The following is a 17,681-nucleotide window of genomic DNA, read 5'->3' as shown; positions in this document are numbered from 1 at the left end:
AACAAAAGGGCACTCAGTGGCCAAATCACAAAAAAATTAGACCATAATTATTGTTGCACACAGAAACAGTATCTTTGTCAGATTATCTTTGTCTGCCTTTTCAGGTCTCCCTCCGCCATCACTATAACAAGAGACAGGTGTTAATGATAATGACAGCCAAGGTGATGAGCCTTACCGCTATCCCTCTCCCGCAGACAGACATACGTCCACTCCCCATCCCCACACACTAGTAATATTCACTGTATACTGCTACTACCACTATTATTAATAATAAATAAATAAATAGCGGGGAAAACGAGAGGCAGTGGAAAATGCTTTTACATCAACGAATGTTAATTTACTGATGTAACAACGTTAAAGAAGATATGCTGTCCTAATTTGGAAGCACTCATTATCAACTGTAAATCTTTCTATTCTCTGTAGGAGTTTTCCTTGTTTTATCTGTTGAGGGTTTATATTCCTCATCACATACACAGAACAACAATACCTGGACTCACTTATTATTATTCTCTGTGATTTTAACAAAGCTAACCTCAGCCGTGACCTGCCAAAATACAGACAGCACATTACAACATGGACAGAAATACTGGACCACTGCTACACAACATTAAAGGACGCATATCGCTGATCAGTGTCTGGTTCATCTTCTTCCAACCTACAGGCAGAAACTTAAATCAGTTAAACCAGTAAATAAATGCACCAAGGAGGCAGAGCTAGAACCACTAACCTGCTTTGACTGCACTGATTGAAATGGTTTTGAAGCTGCAGACACGAATCTGGATGAGCTCACAGATATTGTGACATCATATATCAGATTCTGTAAGGATATGTGCATTCCTACTAGAATTTATTTAACGTTCAACAACTACAAACCATGGTTTACAGGAAAAATCATACAGCTTCATAATCCCAAAGAGGATGCTTATAGGATTGGGGATAAAATCTTGTTTAATCAGGCCAAAAACACACTGACTAATGAAATTAAATTGGCTAAAAGAAGCTAATTTTTTTAGCTAATGACCCTGCATCAGTGTAGAGAAGCCTGAAAGATGTTACTAACTTCAAGACACCATCCCCCAAAACTGTAGGGAACCAACTGGCTGACAACTTGAATGTGTTTTACTCTAGATTTGAAAAGCCCAGTCTCACACCCCACACCCACTCTGACCTTCTCTTCACACAAATACCCACACCTCCTACTTTTGTGAAGAGGATGTGTGCTGGGCCTTTCAGAAATAAAAGACAAGGAAATCACAGCACCCAGAAGGTGATTCACCCACTCCAAATCTAAAATCCTGTGCTGACCAGCTGGCCCCCCATCTTCACACAGATCTATAACTGATCACTAAAGCAGTGTAAAGTTCCCTGTTGCTTCAAACACTCCACTATCATCCCTGCCCCAAAGAAACCCAAGATCAAAGGACTTAATTACTACAGACATGTCGCTCTAATGTCTATGGTCATGAAGTAATTTGAAAGTATGGTGTTGGCCTACCTGAAGGACATCACAAGGACACTTTCTAGATCCCCTTCAATTTGCTTATAGAACGAACAGATCTGTGGATGATGCAGTCAACATTGGATTGCATCATATCCTGCAACAACTGGACAGACCAGGGACATATGCAAGGATCCTTTTTGTGGACTTCAGTTCAGCTTTCAACATCATCATCTCAGCTCTCCTATGGAATAAATTAACCCAGCTCTCTGTTCCCACATCTATCTGTCAGTGGATCACCAGTTTTCTGACAGACAGGCAGCAGCTAGTGAGACTGGGGAAATTCACTTCCAGCGCATGTACGATCAGCACGGGTGCCCCCCAGGAATGTGTGCTCTCCCCCCTACTCTTCTTTCTCCCTGTATACCAACAACTGCACCTCCAAGGACTCCCCTTTCAAGTTTCTGAAGTATGCAGATGAAACAACTGGCATCAGCCTCATCCAAGATGACGATGAGTCTGCATACAGAATGGAGGTTGTACAGCTGGCTCACTGGTGCAGTCATAACAACCTGGAGCTCAACACGCTCAAAACAGTGGAGATGATTGTGGACCTGAAGTGGGAGACCCACATTGACTCCACTGTGAAAAAGGCCCAGCAGAGTTTTTACTTCCTTCGCCAGTTGAGGAAGTTCAACCTACCACAGGCGTGTCCAGCGGAGGGCGCCAAAACCGATCGAAATGAGGTTGTAATCAGACATGGTTTTTAGGGTGAATTTTAGATAGATGTTTTAATAAGTAAAATGTACCTCCCTAACATAAAACTTTACCCTAAACTTAACCAATTGTGTCTGAAAAGATAAATGAGTGTTTAACAAAACAAAAATCCTTACCCTTAACCTGCATCTAACCTTAACCGGTAGTGTTATAAAATGCAAATTCAAAAAAGAAAACAAATTAACTGAAGCAACCACATAATTTTGTGTGGCTTCTATGCCATTATTATTTTCTTGGATCTTTGGCTGGACTCGAACTGCGGTCACCGAGCTCATAGATCAATGCTCTATTAGGTGAGATACTAAGCAATTAAAGACATAGGAATAAGTGTATATATGTAGGTGGTTCTGTAATACAAGTTTTTCAAATATTTTTGTTAAAGCAAAAATATTTGATATCATAACATAGCGGGGGGTTAGTTTTTATAAAACCAAAACCAGAAATTGTCCTCGTGATTTGTGGGACAATGATTAAACTTCAGCAGTGAAAAATTCAGCAGTAAACTGCAGCAAAACGTAGAAAGCGGCACGTACAAGTCAGTTTACAAACATTTATATAGAGTAGCATTAATTCTATGAGACCAGGTTGTCCTCATACACTGTACAACTCTCCTCAACTGTAACTGCTGTTGATTTTCCACAGTGTTGGTGATTTACAGTACATTATTCCAATAAGCTGCCAAGTGGGCACATAAAGCACATTTAGGGCACTTTCAGACATTTTGCCCCAGTAAGTCACTACCCAACCATGTCTCCTGGAGGAAGTCATGGTGAGGGCAACACAAAGTTAAACTCAAGCTTTTTGTGATGACAGGGGCCTTGTGTCAACAAGTTTGAAAAGAGCAACACTTAAACATACTCATGATAGGAGTGCCTGAAGGCAGTGTGGGGGCACGCTCACAATCATTCAGGGGAAGTCTGATTTTTTACAATACATTAGTCAATAGCAAAGATTATGTAGTGAATTAAAGAAAAACAATATGGCTTTTCTGTCAGAACAGCAGTACGCTGAGCCACATTTCAGATGAAAACATTCTGTGCACGTGGTGGTATTAATGCTTTGTGTTTGTGTGCACTTAATAGTTTTGCATTTCTGTGTGCCTTTAACTCCTCACCTTCCCCATGGAGAGATGTGATGCTGACTCATTTTGACATGTTTTGGAGCATAGCACATTCTCAATGGAAGCACATCATTCATTAGGTTTTCTCATGGGGATGTGAAATAGGGTGGTGGCCATTTAAATACACTAAGCATATCACTATGGAGAAAGACAAGCAAGGGCTGCTGAAATGCTCTGGTATCTTATCAGACTGCTCCATCACATATTTCCCTGAACTTGGAAACTTTTGAGTTGATGTCAGTGTTACCTCATGATATCTTCCATCTTCCATGGTTTAGACAAGCTTCAATTCCAAGATCTTAAATGGTTTTAGATATGCAGTTCTAGTCTGTATTGGAACAAGCCGGTTATGTTTACCAGTGTATCCATGCTACAACCAAAGCGGATGTGCCAAAAACATACCTTATACTGGTAAGCAGAAAGTTTTCACTGCACAATGTTTTCAAATTCTTTGTGTTGTTTTATAATAAAAATATCTAAACATCCTTTCATCCTATCTTGAATAAAGTTGGAAAATAGGAAAATATTTTTTTCTTAAGCATAAATCTAACAAAATGTATTGAGATTTATGCTTAAATTACGAAGGGCCCTATTTTAAGAGCGCTATGCCTTAAGCGCATTTTTTTCCCTACAAGTATGCACTATGTCCAAGCACATATGTTCTCTTTTGTAAGTAGTTTTTTACAAAAGCATCTGATAAATGACTAAATGTAAAAGTAAATGATTTGTGCAGCTTCATTCATTATAATGATAATGATAGTCACATTAAGGCCCCGATTTACTAAGATCTCAAATAACGGGTGCGTGTCATGAGAGTTTTGCGGGTGATATACTAAGACAAATCGCACAAATAACTACACATGCAAATATGTTGGACACACCCTCCAAAAGGAGGATTTTGTGCATCCAACATATTTAAGAAGACAAATCGCACAAATAACTACACATGCAAATATGTTGGACACACCCTCCAAAAGGAGGATTTTGTGTGTGTTACTTGCATTAAATGCAATTACAGGACAGCTCTCACTAAATAACACTTTAGTTTTATTCAATATGGCATTTATATGTTTATTTATAATTGTGTGATATCATAAAATCCCTGCTATTTAACAAGAATAGTTGATGAGAATGCACATGACACTCTTCACTTGAAATGTTCATAATTCACAAAGAAAATACAATACACTCACCTAAAGGATTATTAGGAACACCTGTTCAATTTCTCATTAATACAATTATCTAATCAACCAATCACATGGCAGTTGCTTCAATGCATTTAGGGGTGTGGTCCTGGTCAAGACAATCTCCTGAACTCCAAACTGAATGTCAGAATGGGAAAGAAAGGTGATTTAAGCAATTTTGAGCGTGGCATGGTTGTTGGTGCCAGACGGGCCGGTCTGAGTATTTCACAATCTGCTCAGTTACTGGGATTTTCACGCACAACCATTTCTAGGGTTTACAAAGAATGGTGTGAAAAGGGAAAAACATCCAGTATCGCGGCAGTCCTGTGGGCAAAAATGCCTTGTTGATGCTAGAGGTCAGAGGAGAATGGGCCGACTGATTCAAGCTGATAGAAGAGCAACTTTGCCTGAAATAACCACTCGTTACAACCGAGGTATGCAGCAAAGCATTTGTGAAGCCACAACACGCACAACCTTGAGGCAGATGGGCTACAACAGCAGAAGACCCCACCGGGTACCACTCATCTCCACTACAAATAGGAAAAAGAGGCTACAATTTGCAAGAGCTCACCAAAATTGGACAGTTGAAGACTGGAAAAATGTTGCCTGGTCTGATGAGTCTCGATTTCTGTTGAGACATTCAGATGGTAGAGTCAGAATTTGGCGTAAACAGAATGAGAACATGGATCCATCATGCCTTGTTACCACTGTGCAGGCTGGTGGTGGTGGTGTAATGAATTGTGGGGGATGTTTTCTTGGCACACTTTAGGCCCCTTAGTGCCAATTGGGCATTGTTTAAATGCCACGGCCTACCTGAGCATTGTTTCTGACCATGTCCATCCCTTTATGGCCACCATGTACTACTTCCAGCAGGATAATGCACCATGTCACAAAGCTCGAATCATTTCAAATTGGTTTCTTGAACATGACAAATGAGTTCACTGTACTAAAATGGTCCCCACAGTCACCAGATCTCAACCCAATTTGGGATGTGGTGGAACAGGAGCTTCGTGCCCTGGATGTGAAATCTCCATCAACTGCAAGATGCTATCCTATCAATATGGGCCAACATTTCTAAAGAATGGTTTCAGCACCTTGTTGAATCAATGCCACATAGAATTAAGGCAGTTCTGAAGGCGAAAGGGGGTCAAACACAGTATTAGTATGGTGTTCTTAATAATCCTTTAGGTGAGTGTATATATACACGTTAAGCCATCACACCACTGATATATACTTGAATGAAATCTGAATCTCAAACTCCTATTATCTTGACCATTGCCTGCTTCGAGTACTGGAAAGAACTGCCACCTAAAATATTTAGCAATATTTTGGCAGTTAAAAACAATGTTTAAAATGTTAAATTATGACATCGTTTTGGCATATATTTTTAGTAGCTTTATTATGTTATTAGTTATGATTTAGAGTTTTAAAATAATCAAATAAAAGTGTTTTATCTTGTATCAAGTTTGCACATGTTTTTATACACCCAAACCTTTTGGCAATCTAAACACTTTCATTTATGTAAGTTCCAGGCTTCCAGAGATCTTCCAGACACCGACCAACACGGTCCACATGTAACAAATGACATTTTACAATAATCATGTTAACTTTATTGATGTTAATCGTGTTAAAGTCTCACTATGAATGATGCGCCTCCCACTGTTGTTTTGAATGAGTTTGACAACTTGCAGGAAATGTTCAAGGGACAAAGACTTCACTTCCTTAAACCGATGAATATTCCTTGAAATGGTTCATAATTTTAAAAAAAATCATTGTCTTGCCTGCAATTCACACACTTACAGCAATAATGGCTTCATTGATTGTAACAGGAGCGATCCAACATTCCCGAAGGAAATTGTTAGCATCTAAACTATGATACACGTCCATCTCCTCTCTCACGTAGGTGCTCAGTAATAAATAAATTGATCAATTGCCACACATACATTTCTGCATATACATGGTGAAATTATTTATTTTTCACATATCCCAGCTAAGCTGGGGTCAGAGTGCAGGGTCAGCCATGACACAGCACCCCTGGAGCAGATAGGTTCAAGGGCCTTGCTCAAGGATCCAACAGTGGTGTCTTGGTGGTGTTGGGGCTTGAACCCCTGACCTTCTGATCAGTAACCCAGAGCCTTAACCACTGAGCCACCACTCCCCAGTATCAACAACACATTTGGTTAAGTCACTTCAAGTGAATGTTCTTTGAGAAAGTTTGTTGACTTAAGAGTCTTATTTAAAGAATCCAGTTATTGTTTATTTTCAGACTCAAAAAATAGGGACTTCTTTTCTTCATCCGTTGACCGTCAGGCATTCCAATTTCCCCCATTCATTTTAATGGAAGTGACCCGTCTCTGTCAGTAGCATTCTAATTCCTTTGTTATTGTTTACGTCCATTAAATGGTATATGTCTGAAATATACCCAAATGAACCAGAATTGAATTAAATTATATTAAAGTTAGATTTTAATTGAGAGTTAGTCAAATAAATTCTGGAAATCTGTATCGATAACCAGCCCTTACAGGGAAATGTACAGTATCTTGTTTTAAGGATGTTTAGATATTTTACTGGAAAAACAGGACAAAAACAATTATTAAGAAAATGTTTTCCATGTGTATCTGACTAGTTAATCTAGTCATTTGGCTAGTCTGGATAGTTGGTCACCATCTGTTTAGTTGGTCTAGGCTGCTATATCTTCAGGAATCATACATTTATTTTCTGTTTTCTCTCACTTCAGCATTTCTGACTTTGGCTCTGAAGGAATTCCATAATTTAGACCACTACTCTTCGAGTAGCTGGAGAATTAAGTTGATTTGAGCCTTGACCTACCACACCTGTTCATCTAAGTAAGCCCACAGGCCCTGAGGTGCATATTTTGGCTCAGCTCACACTCTGTCCAGGCCAAATTGTTCAGCTGTGTGATGGACATGGACAATCAGCCCTATTTGCACTTGTTTTCTATCTCTCACTCTGTCACTTCCTCCCCCACCACTCTTCTGCTTTTCATAAGTGTGGTTTTGGAGTTTATCATGAGCTAATATCCACTGGGACAGGATTGTTTTCCTTAAACAAAACAGTTAGAAACCTTCTACTTAAGCAAGCATTATGGCCGGGCACAGACACTAGGGTTGCTGTCAAATCCCCATTTATTGTTTCATGCTTTTGGTTTCCCATCATTCCTGTTTTGAAAATGTTATGCAACAGAGTGAGATCTTTGTTTGCATGTTTTTACTAATTTGCTGACAATGCATTAGTCCAAACTCATAGACTCATCGTTGATGGTGTTGGGTTATTATTAATGAGTTGAAAGTGAAAATGTGCTTTATGAGCTTGTAATACTGTGTGAATTGTGCTGTTTGTGGGCTGCAGTATCTGCTGAGATTTCCTAGGAGTGTGAGCCATCCTCCTTCAGATTAAAGCTCTCCACACAGTGTGCTGTTCTCTACATAATCTAGACCTGTGTTTTTCAGATCAAATTTCCCCAACATTTTTTGAACTGTCTAATTTGGCTAGCTTCTACCAAGTGACAGATGAATGCATGGTTATTTGATTAGTTTTTTTTAAATTTGCCATAATGACTTGTTTTCATCTCTATGACAGTATCAGGAAAGAGCTGTGGCCCATTATTGGGTCACATTCACAACACCAGTTGAGAATGCTGATCTAGACGATAGAGACTTAACCCACTGCTCAGAGGTTAACACACCATGTTAACTTGTCTTAGTGATGTGAGAGGGAGGGAGTTTTGATGTCAAGCAATGAATGCATTTATTGGGCTTGGACCCTCTTCAGATGCTCTTCGTGAGCCAGCTAGGTGGGATGGGAATCTTGCCATTTTCCCTAACAGGACAGTTTCCATCCTTTAAAGACCTGGATGAGAAATCAAGAGTCCTAGGATAAAGTTCTGAGCTCCAAACCGGTTCCAATTTATTATCCTGTAGACCTGTCATCATACCCCGTGCCCATAACACATTTTGTCCATTGTGTGTCAATGCTGAAGACACTCTGTGGAATTTAATGTCACAAAGAAGTATGCATCTAGATCTTTTTTTTTATTCAGTCATCCGAACTTTACAAGATTTTGAGAGAATGTTTGATGATAAAGCCCAGAGTTGATCTCAAAGCCTCCCCACTGACTTTTGTTTTTATTCACTCTCTAATGCTGACGAGTTGGTGGTTATGGTCGATCTAATTGATCTGTTGTTATTACAAACACTGACAGTTGTATAGTCTGGTCTCTATCGACCTCTAACCTTGAGCATTGACTTCCAGCAATGGAGCTATTGGTGTCAGAGCTGAATGTGCTGTTGAAGTTGTTGGACCATGAGACCCTAAGCTCTGCTACAGAAGAGAAGAAAGCAGCTGTGAAGAACCTGCTAAGACAGATGCAGCCCTCAGGTAAACAACACTGTTACATGTAACCAAGCTGGAAAATCCAGCTTAAAACGGTTTTGTTGTTGCAGAAAGTAACAGAGCTAAAGGGATACAAATCAGCTTGATGAAGCATTGGTTCTCTCACAAATGATGAAAGACAGTATACATTGTAATGATCGCTGGCTTAATACACTAAATAGTTAATTCTCCTAAACTGAAATAGCTTTTGGCAATTGTCCTATATACATACCTTGTTTTTTTCTTTTCAAATACTCTCCCTTTGCAGTCACTGGAAAAGACTATATGTACGTGAACACCTCAGTAAACAGAAACGTAACCAGCTTTGTTGAGTCACTTTTTGAGAAGTTTGGTAAGTGAGTAGTATTTGTGTGATATTCTTACTTGTTTCAGAGCATTAGACACATAAATATGTTTTCACATACAGATTGTGACCTTGGGGACCTGAAAGTTGAATTAGAGGAGCAGAAGAAAGAGCCAGAGTCAGACCACACAGACCACATTCCTTCTAAGCCAGTAAGAAACCTTCTCTCAAAGGATTACCGATACTGTTCTGCACTGAAGCATTCTTCCTTAGACATAACACTTACAGTATATACAGTATAGTGCAATATTATACTGGGTATCAGTGTGTAAATGGGGTGGTGCTCTTTGACACTGAGGTATGGCAGGAAGATAAATCACACAGCTGTGAAACCTCCCTTTCTCCTTACCGCTGCATTGCAAATTCAGGGCCAGGCATTTATCTTTAAGTCATGTCACTATCAGCCCTTCACCTGGGTCCCAAAAGAGCTATGATCTGTTATTAAGAGAGTGAACTCCTCCAGGATTTTTCGTTGTATGTGTCACTGTGTTTGTGTGTCATTATTAGCACAATTCTCCTGAACAGACACTATCTGGTGGATTTTTCAGCCATCCATGCTGAAAATACCATCATTGCTGGTCACCAGTTTATGTTTTGGTTGCAGACAGACCATGCTGGTCAACCAAGTAGGTTTTGTGGGTTAAAGCATGGCTATGAAGTTCACCCAGGTAGACCGGCACCAAATCAGCACTAAACAGCATAAATTGCAGAGGGTTGGAACCGAGTGAAATAACTTTGTGTTATTGTGGAAACTCCTTGAAAAGCAGATGTTAATGTGAAGGTGCAGTCAGATGGAGAAAGTCATGTTCATTTGTCGCATTTTTTGGAGCAGAGCACGAAAGATTCTCCACCCCCCCTGCCCAACACACCACCTCCGGAGGATTACTATGAAGAGGCCATGCCACTCAGCCCTGGCAAGGTGCCAGAATATATCACTAGCCGCAGTAAGTGTCATTGTTGTGTGTTGCTTGGAAATAGATTTATAAACATGGCATGGTTTATATAAACTCCTGTTGGGTGATTTTCCAACTTTGTGGTATTTCAAGTCAGAATATAAAAAATAATCTCAATTTATTTGAACAGCATCTAAAGTTTTAAGCCCTGTTTACACATGCAACGAATTCTAGCGACAAAGCATCATGAGCTCATTAATTTTCAATGAGAGCTGGCGACTTACACGATTGACAGTGCCCTCTGACGACTAGATCTGGCCATGTCCAATGACTTTGAGAAAAGTTTAAGAAAAGTTTTTACTTGCAAATGAGAAGCAACTTTCAGCAGTGACTACCTGTTGAAGATGTTATTATTAATCAGATGATGCACTGAGCACTTCTGCAGTTCATATAAAAACACTCTCCCCTACAAAATGTTAATTTGTAGAGACGAAAACAAATTCCATGTCAAATTAGAATTATATAATAGTTTTCTCTGCCATATGTCTCATCTGTGATCATATTTTCAAAAGATACGACCATTCGTGCAGTCCACCAGTAACGTTAGCGTGACAGCGGTAGGAACGGCCACTAGTAACTTCTCAGTACAGGGACTAGCTTCACGATAAAGTCAATGCATATGTGAATGGGACTATCTAAGGCATGTTTGTGCTGAAAAGAATGACAGTTATTAATTATGGCACAGTGCTATTTCAGTACATTTAGCACTTGATAGCGTTGAGACCTTCACCAAACATTACAGCAGCAGTGCGTCCTTTCAGTAGAAAAATAGCGCCATCAGCTGACAACTGTTTTGAATCTGAATATGGCATTAAACTGAATGATCCGCTTCAACTACTACACTATGCGAATGTACAAAATGATTGTCAACAGAGACTATTTAGCAGACAGACCACTTATATAAAATGTATGTGAGAAATTGGAACAACCAATGGATGTAGAAAAGGAAGATCCACATAACAGGTAAAAGAGCCAATCTCCTATTAGATACAGACATTGCCTGTCAACGAACGTGCATGCACATTAGACAGACAAGCTGGGAAAATTGTGTTTTTGAGTGTAATCTGAGGTAAAGAAGCACAATTTATGATTCAATTTTTGTCAGATTTTACAGCTGATTTTAAATATGTTATTTGATCATAATATTGACCAACCATTTTGGGGATTTTGGTGTTTCCCCATTCAAATAGCTAGGAGCTGAACATTTATGCTGCTAGTTTACATAGAAAATAGCTGAGAGCATTCCAAAGATGACCGCCAAGTGGACTTCTTTGCCTTGAAAGGGACTTTGTTGACAGGCAGAATGCACATCAAAGTCTTCTGATTGGCTGATCAAAGAATGTGTTTTCAACACACCTGTTTACACAGTCTATAGTTGTCCCCAAGACTGGTGAGATATCTCTGATTTCAGTGATATCTTTCAGGGAGAAGGAACATTTTCAGCATGCCATTTAAGAAAGAAAATTGCTGAAAATGCAGATTTTTTGAGCTGACAAATTACATACAACTGTTTAAAGAATTCACCCCTTAGTGTGTTTATATGCTTTATTGTTGTTATTCTACATAATGTGACACCTCTTCTATTGACTCTTCTATGCATCTTCGATCTCTGTAGGCTGCTCCAGCCCTCCAAACTCCATTGAAGATGGATATTACGAAGATGCTGAGAATAATTACCCAACCACGCAAGTGAATGGACGACGCAAAAACTCCTGTAAAAGAAGAACCCTTTAAATTGCATGCATGTCAGTTTACCCCTGCTAGTTATGTCATTTCTTATTAGTCCTATTTGTGTGATATCACTCTTTACACAGATAATGACTCAGATGCCTTAAGCAGCTCTTATGAGTCATATGATGAGGAAGAGGATGAGAAAAGCCAGCGTTTGACGCACCAGTGGCCCTCAGAGGAGAACTCCATGGCCCCAGTGAGAGACTGCCATATCTGTGCCTTCCTTCTGAGAAAGAAACGTTTCGGCCAGTGGGCCAAACAGCTCACTGTCATCCGTGAAAGCAGACTCCAGGTGAGCTGCCAGAAGCCCCAAGGAATTGAAGTGAGCCTTGGGTCTTTGTACATATTATGAATAGGATTGCCAACAAGATCATTATTTCAATAGTCTATACCAGTAAAAATGCACAATTTACGAACCAAATTTCAATAAATAAGCAAAAAATTATATGCTAGGCCTATTGAACACTCACACTTTAAACATTTGCATATTGATAGAAATAATTAGCAAATTAAGAAAAAAAAGTTATTCAAGTAAACAGTCAGTAATACAATAAAGATAAAAAAGAAACAAATTACAAACTATAGTATAAATAAAAACAACAGGTCAAATATATAAATGAAGTAAACAGTGCAGCAGTATCATTTAAACATCCATATATATATGGCCCACCTGTTTACATTCACTTAAGACATAAGTGACTCATCTGAATGGTTTCTGAATTATGAATGATACATTGAAGCCTCTGATTCACTATTTGTACAACTGCTTGTTTTATAGTGCTATAAAAGCTCTAAAGACCAGTCCCCCTACATGGACATTCCACTCAGCCTGTGCTCGGTCATCTATGTGCCTAAAGACGGGCGAAGAAAGAAGCATGAGTTGCGTTTCTCTCTTCCTGGAGGAGAGGCATTGGTGCTGGCAGTGCAGAGCAAGGAGCAAGCCGAGAAATGGCTCCAAGTAAACACAGTTACTTACTCAACACATTTCATCTCACGCTAGCACTCTCACTAGTTCTCCATTATTCTTTCACACAATGGATGTATCCGGCTGCCAGAAACCATATTGCACAAGAGGAAAATGGCTTTTGTTAATGGACCCCCCTGTGTGATGGAATATGTTTACATCTGGAGGGAACTGCTGATGTGTGGATGTCTTTGTGTGACTGCAGGTGGTGCGTGGCGTTACAGGTCAGGGAAATGGGTTTGACAGCCCATCATCTCCCTCGATTCCTAGGAAAAATGAACTGGATAAGGTGGGGTCCCTGCACACATTTGTCTCTTTCATACCTCCTGTACATCTAATCCTCACCATTGACAAATAAATTGTGCACATGATGCATTGAAAGATCTTTTGTGGATACACTTATTCATTAAACAGAGGTCTCGCTGCGACTAGAGTTGGTTCCAAAAAATAGTCTCACTTAAACAGTGTAAGCTGAATTCCTCATGACCTGTGCAATGATTACCAAGACTTTTAATTTGCAAAAAATCTACTGCTACTGAATGATCATATACCATTGTACTGCATGATCAGCATATTCATCTTCCATGGTATTTTCAGTAGTTGTGTGAATACGATATGATGCAATAAAAATAAATAAAACAAACACTGCCCACCAATGTTTCCTTTAAACCTATCAAAGGATTCAACATAATTTAAATGTACTGTCAAATTTTAATGACACAAAAAATGAATTTAGTGTTTGTTGACCTAATGCTTCGTCTTCTGAGCTCTGAGTGGTGGTCTATATTTTTTCCCCCCAAATATTAATTTGAAAAATGTAGCAAAAATGTATGTTTTAAAGCTCACTAATGGGATTTTAATGGGATTCCAAGGTACAGTATTTCAAACATCATCCAAAATACAAAGTATTAACTTGGTAACATTCCCGAGTGGTTCTTGTCTATTAAACCTGTTGCTCTAAATGAATGAGCCTTTCTTCTATCATTGTTTGTAATTATATCCCCACCCCTGCTGCTGATAGTGCAGGTCTGACAGGGTTTCTGGGAGGCTAAATGTTGTGGGCTCACTCTTCATCTGTTCTGATTAAAAGTTGTCAGGCTAAAGGCTGGTAAATTCTGCCAGAGCAGCTGTAAATAATGTGTTGAGTGTAAGAGGCCTGTTGTGATAGGCAGAATGATGGGGTCTGTTATGATGTGTGTGTTTGTATGTCAGGAAACACATTTAATCTTAATTTAGCAGTGGGCTGTGAATGTTGCACTCTGCTGGGAGTGTGTTTCCTGTCTGAACTCCATTGCTAGAGCTGTCTGGCCACAGGAGCACAGAGTTCTTTTCTCACTCACTTGTTCTAGTAGATTTCATTTTCAATAACCTGCATATTCTATTGTATAAACTTAGTCATATTTCCCTACAAGCCTAAGTAGATTTGTGTGTAGCTATAGATGTGTATATTTAAACCTTAAATCAAGTCAAGTCATTTTTATTTGTATAGCACTTTTCACACATTGTTTCAAAGCAGCTTTACAGAAAATCATGCATTAACAGAAATTGAAACTGTAATATCTATAAAGTCTTAGTCATCATTGTGTAATTGTAAATTGTTTATAAAAATGTATAATTAAATAAATTGTATTTAGAACCCCAGTGAGCAAGCTGAAGGCAACTGTGGCAAGGAACAGAAAACTCCATATGATGTTGGTTAATGGAGAAAAATAACCTTGGGAGAAACCAGACTCACTGTGGGGGCCAGTTCCTTTCTGACTGACAGCATAAATATAATGCCAATATTACTTATGCAGTGCAAGTCATGGTTTAAAATTTGTAAACTAAGTAAGTGCAAAGGGCCAGTGTTTAAACAAAGACTTTGTATGAACTGTAAGATTAATGACTAATGTCTTTGAAGTCCATCCTGTATAAATTGCAGAGGTTTACATAGATGCTTTGTCATTCGTTGGTTTGCTGATGAAGGATTTTGTTGGCAATTAATCTATGTCTTGTTGAAGTCTATGTATTCCATTTCAGGAGTGTAGTCCATCATTAAACCAAGGTGATACAGACAGAGATAAATGAGGTGCATTGCAGTTCAACCGGTCATTTTGGTGAGGTCTATCCTAAGTTCAAGGTTCAGGCATTGGCATATGAAGTGTCCCATGTCTTATGGTTGGAGTTGGCATCAGTTCATCCTCTGAAGTGCATCGTAATAGAATGAAGTGATGTCTGGCTGGCACCGGCTGCATTTAGTCATCATCGCTCAGAGACACGTAGCAGTGGAGTCCGACACCAAGCAGGAACAGAGCTGGATCTGGCCGGTTCTGGTGACCTCAGGATTGGAATCCCGAGGTTGAGACTGGGATAAAAAATAGAGTAATATTAGCATAGATGCCATAAAAGGTTTTGCAGAGCTATAGATCGGGATAAATATTCTGGTTCCAGCAGACCTAACTAAAGCAGTCTAATTGTGAGTTGATGGATAAATTAGGTGTATGCCTGGCCTAATATAACTATTAACAGGCCAGAATTTTGTGATTGTAATGAATGTGATGTATTCAATGTAAGGACGATAAAATGGGGCTAAATTGATCATATTTCTTGGTTCTAGTCAGCACTCTGGCTGCTGCATTTTGAACCAATTGAAGTTTATTTATTGAACTTGGTGAACAGTAATGCATTACAATAATCTAGTCTTGAGGTCATGAACGTGTGAATTAGTTTTTCAGCAACAGGGAGCATGTGTCAAATCTTATATATAACTAATATTTCTGAGGTGGAAGAAACCACTTCCACAAACATTGCTGTTCACAAACATTGGAAATTTATTCAAAATGTTACATTGGATCTAACATGTTGTGGCTTTTGATGTTTTGATCTTTGAGCTCTTCATGATGAAATTTATGAGACACTGTTTTCTGGACTGTGACAGATGATTGCATAATTCCAATTTAATTTCTGATTATTTAAATTTTATCAGTAAATAAATTAATGAAGTCATTACTGTTGTGCTGCGACAGAATATCTGGTTTAGTCGATGCTTTATTCCTAACCAATTTAGCCACAGTAATGGGGGACGACACCTAGGATTGTTGTGGTTTCTATGAGTTTGCTAAAATATGCTGACCTGGCAGCTTTTAGTCTGTAGCTACACACACTATCCTTCTATGCACCGCAAAATACCTCTAATTTTGTAGTCTTCCATTGTGCTCCATTTTCAGAGCTGCTCTCTTGAGAGCATGAGTGTGATCATTGTACCATGGTGCAGGGCTTTTTTTAAATTTTCCTTAGAAATATATAATAACATATATAATATAATTTAACCTGGCTGTGCTGTGTTCTCTCTAGTGGCTGTCTGTGGAGAAGCAAACCTCCGATTCTGATAGCATGCCAAGTGGTGAAAGTGCCCGTGACAGCCGAGAAAATGGTGAGATCTCCCCACTGTGTTTCTTTTTTTTAATCATCCATCTGTTCTTCTGTTTGTCTGTCACTGTTTCTTTTCTATCTATCTATCTATCTATCTATCCATCCATCATCCACCCATCCATCCATCAATCCATCCAATCACCCATCACTCTTTCTTTTGTAACGCACTCTATACTGCCTTAATAAGAGTTGTGTTGATAGACTGCAACTGGTGCAGAATGCTGCAGCCAGAGTGCCTACAAGGTCCAGGAAAGACCACTCCAGTTTTAGCTAATTGGTTGCTTTCCACGCACCCCACCAAGAGTGAGAACCACACATTATTGCGACCAAGAGGAGGTTACGCCATGTGACTCTACCCTCCCTAGCAACCGTGCCAATTTGGTTGCTTAGGAGACCTGGCTGGAGCCACTCACCATGCCCTGGATTCAAACTCGCGACTCCTGGGGTGGTAGTCAGCGTCAGTACATGCTGAGCTACCCAGGCCCCCAAGCATTTACATTTTTAAAAAGCATTTGAAGATATATTTTTAAAGTAGCTTTTGATTAATCTGTTTTATGTTTTTTATTTATTATCATAATATAAAAACATTTTGATTTCCCTACATTTGTTTTCATTCATTTTATTTATTTATTTTATTTTTGTATGTTTGTACTGCTTCATTTTTTTTTTAGATGGATTGTTTTACTTTCTCTGAACTGTTGATTCCTATGTTTTCTACTTCCAACTGTGAAGCACTTTGAGCTGCATTTTATGCATGAAAGGTGCTATACAAATAAAATGTATTATTATTATTATCCATCCATCCATCACTTTTTCTTTTCCATCCATCCTTTCTCTTTTTGTAACTCATTCTCCAAGAGCTTTGTCACCAGGATGTCTGCATAGGATGGGCATGGCTTTGGCAAGAGAAAGTCTTTAAAAGTTTTAGCCTAATTCCAGCAGATTGAGTTTCTTGGTATTTTCTCACTCCTGTACACTGACCATAAACATGCCTCTACATTTAATTTAACCATTTAATTTTATTTGTTTGTGTATGTTTACAGGTAAACCTAAGCGAGGTGCACTGTCAGAGCTTACAGGCACTGTAAGCCGAGCAGCAGGAAGAAAGATCACAAGAATCATCAGTTTCTCCAAAAGAAAGCCACCACTACCAGGAGATAGCTGCACATCACTTGACCAGGACCCTCGGTGTGGTATGAAACCCTCCTTTCTCTCTCATCTCCCCATTTTGTTCTCATATTACAATACCAGAGAGTCTCTGCATCTGTTATTTTCAATGCTTCTTTCTTTGCCTTTGATCTCAAACAGTGAACTGGAATAAATATTTACACCATTAAACAGAGGACA

General features: G+C 39.1%; 1 protein-coding gene across 8 annotated transcripts in view; it reads left to right on the top strand.

The window, feature by feature from the left end:
* LOC127663126 (actin filament-associated protein 1-like 1) overlaps positions 1-17,681 on the top strand; it is a 47,453-nt gene that overhangs the window by 22,132 nt on the left and 7,640 nt on the right. For 6 of the 8 annotated variants that reach the window (XM_052154590.1, XM_052154588.1, XM_052154593.1 and 3 more), the window contains 10 exons: positions 8,792-8,917; positions 9,180-9,263; positions 9,339-9,427; positions 10,105-10,219; positions 11,844-11,942; positions 12,043-12,251; positions 12,738-12,917; positions 13,129-13,212; positions 16,257-16,335; positions 17,378-17,527. In XM_052154590.1, coding sequence (XP_052010550.1) covers positions 8,792-8,917; positions 9,180-9,263; positions 9,339-9,427; positions 10,105-10,219; positions 11,844-11,942; positions 12,043-12,251; positions 12,738-12,917; positions 13,129-13,212; positions 16,257-16,335; positions 17,378-17,527 — 1,215 coding nt within the window. The remainder of the gene's footprint in view (positions 1-8,791; positions 8,918-9,179; positions 9,264-9,338; positions 9,428-10,104; positions 10,220-11,843; positions 11,943-12,042; positions 12,252-12,737; positions 12,918-13,128; positions 13,213-16,256; positions 16,336-17,377; positions 17,528-17,681) is intronic. The other 2 variants (XM_052154591.1, XM_052154589.1) reach the window with 1 other exon arrangement.

Source organism: Xyrauchen texanus, chromosome 23, assembly GCF_025860055.1.
Source record: "Xyrauchen texanus isolate HMW12.3.18 chromosome 23, RBS_HiC_50CHRs, whole genome shotgun sequence".
Classification (NCBI taxonomy): Eukaryota; Metazoa; Chordata; class Actinopteri; order Cypriniformes; family Catostomidae; genus Xyrauchen; species Xyrauchen texanus.
This window is presented reverse-complemented; position numbering and strand designations above follow the sequence as displayed.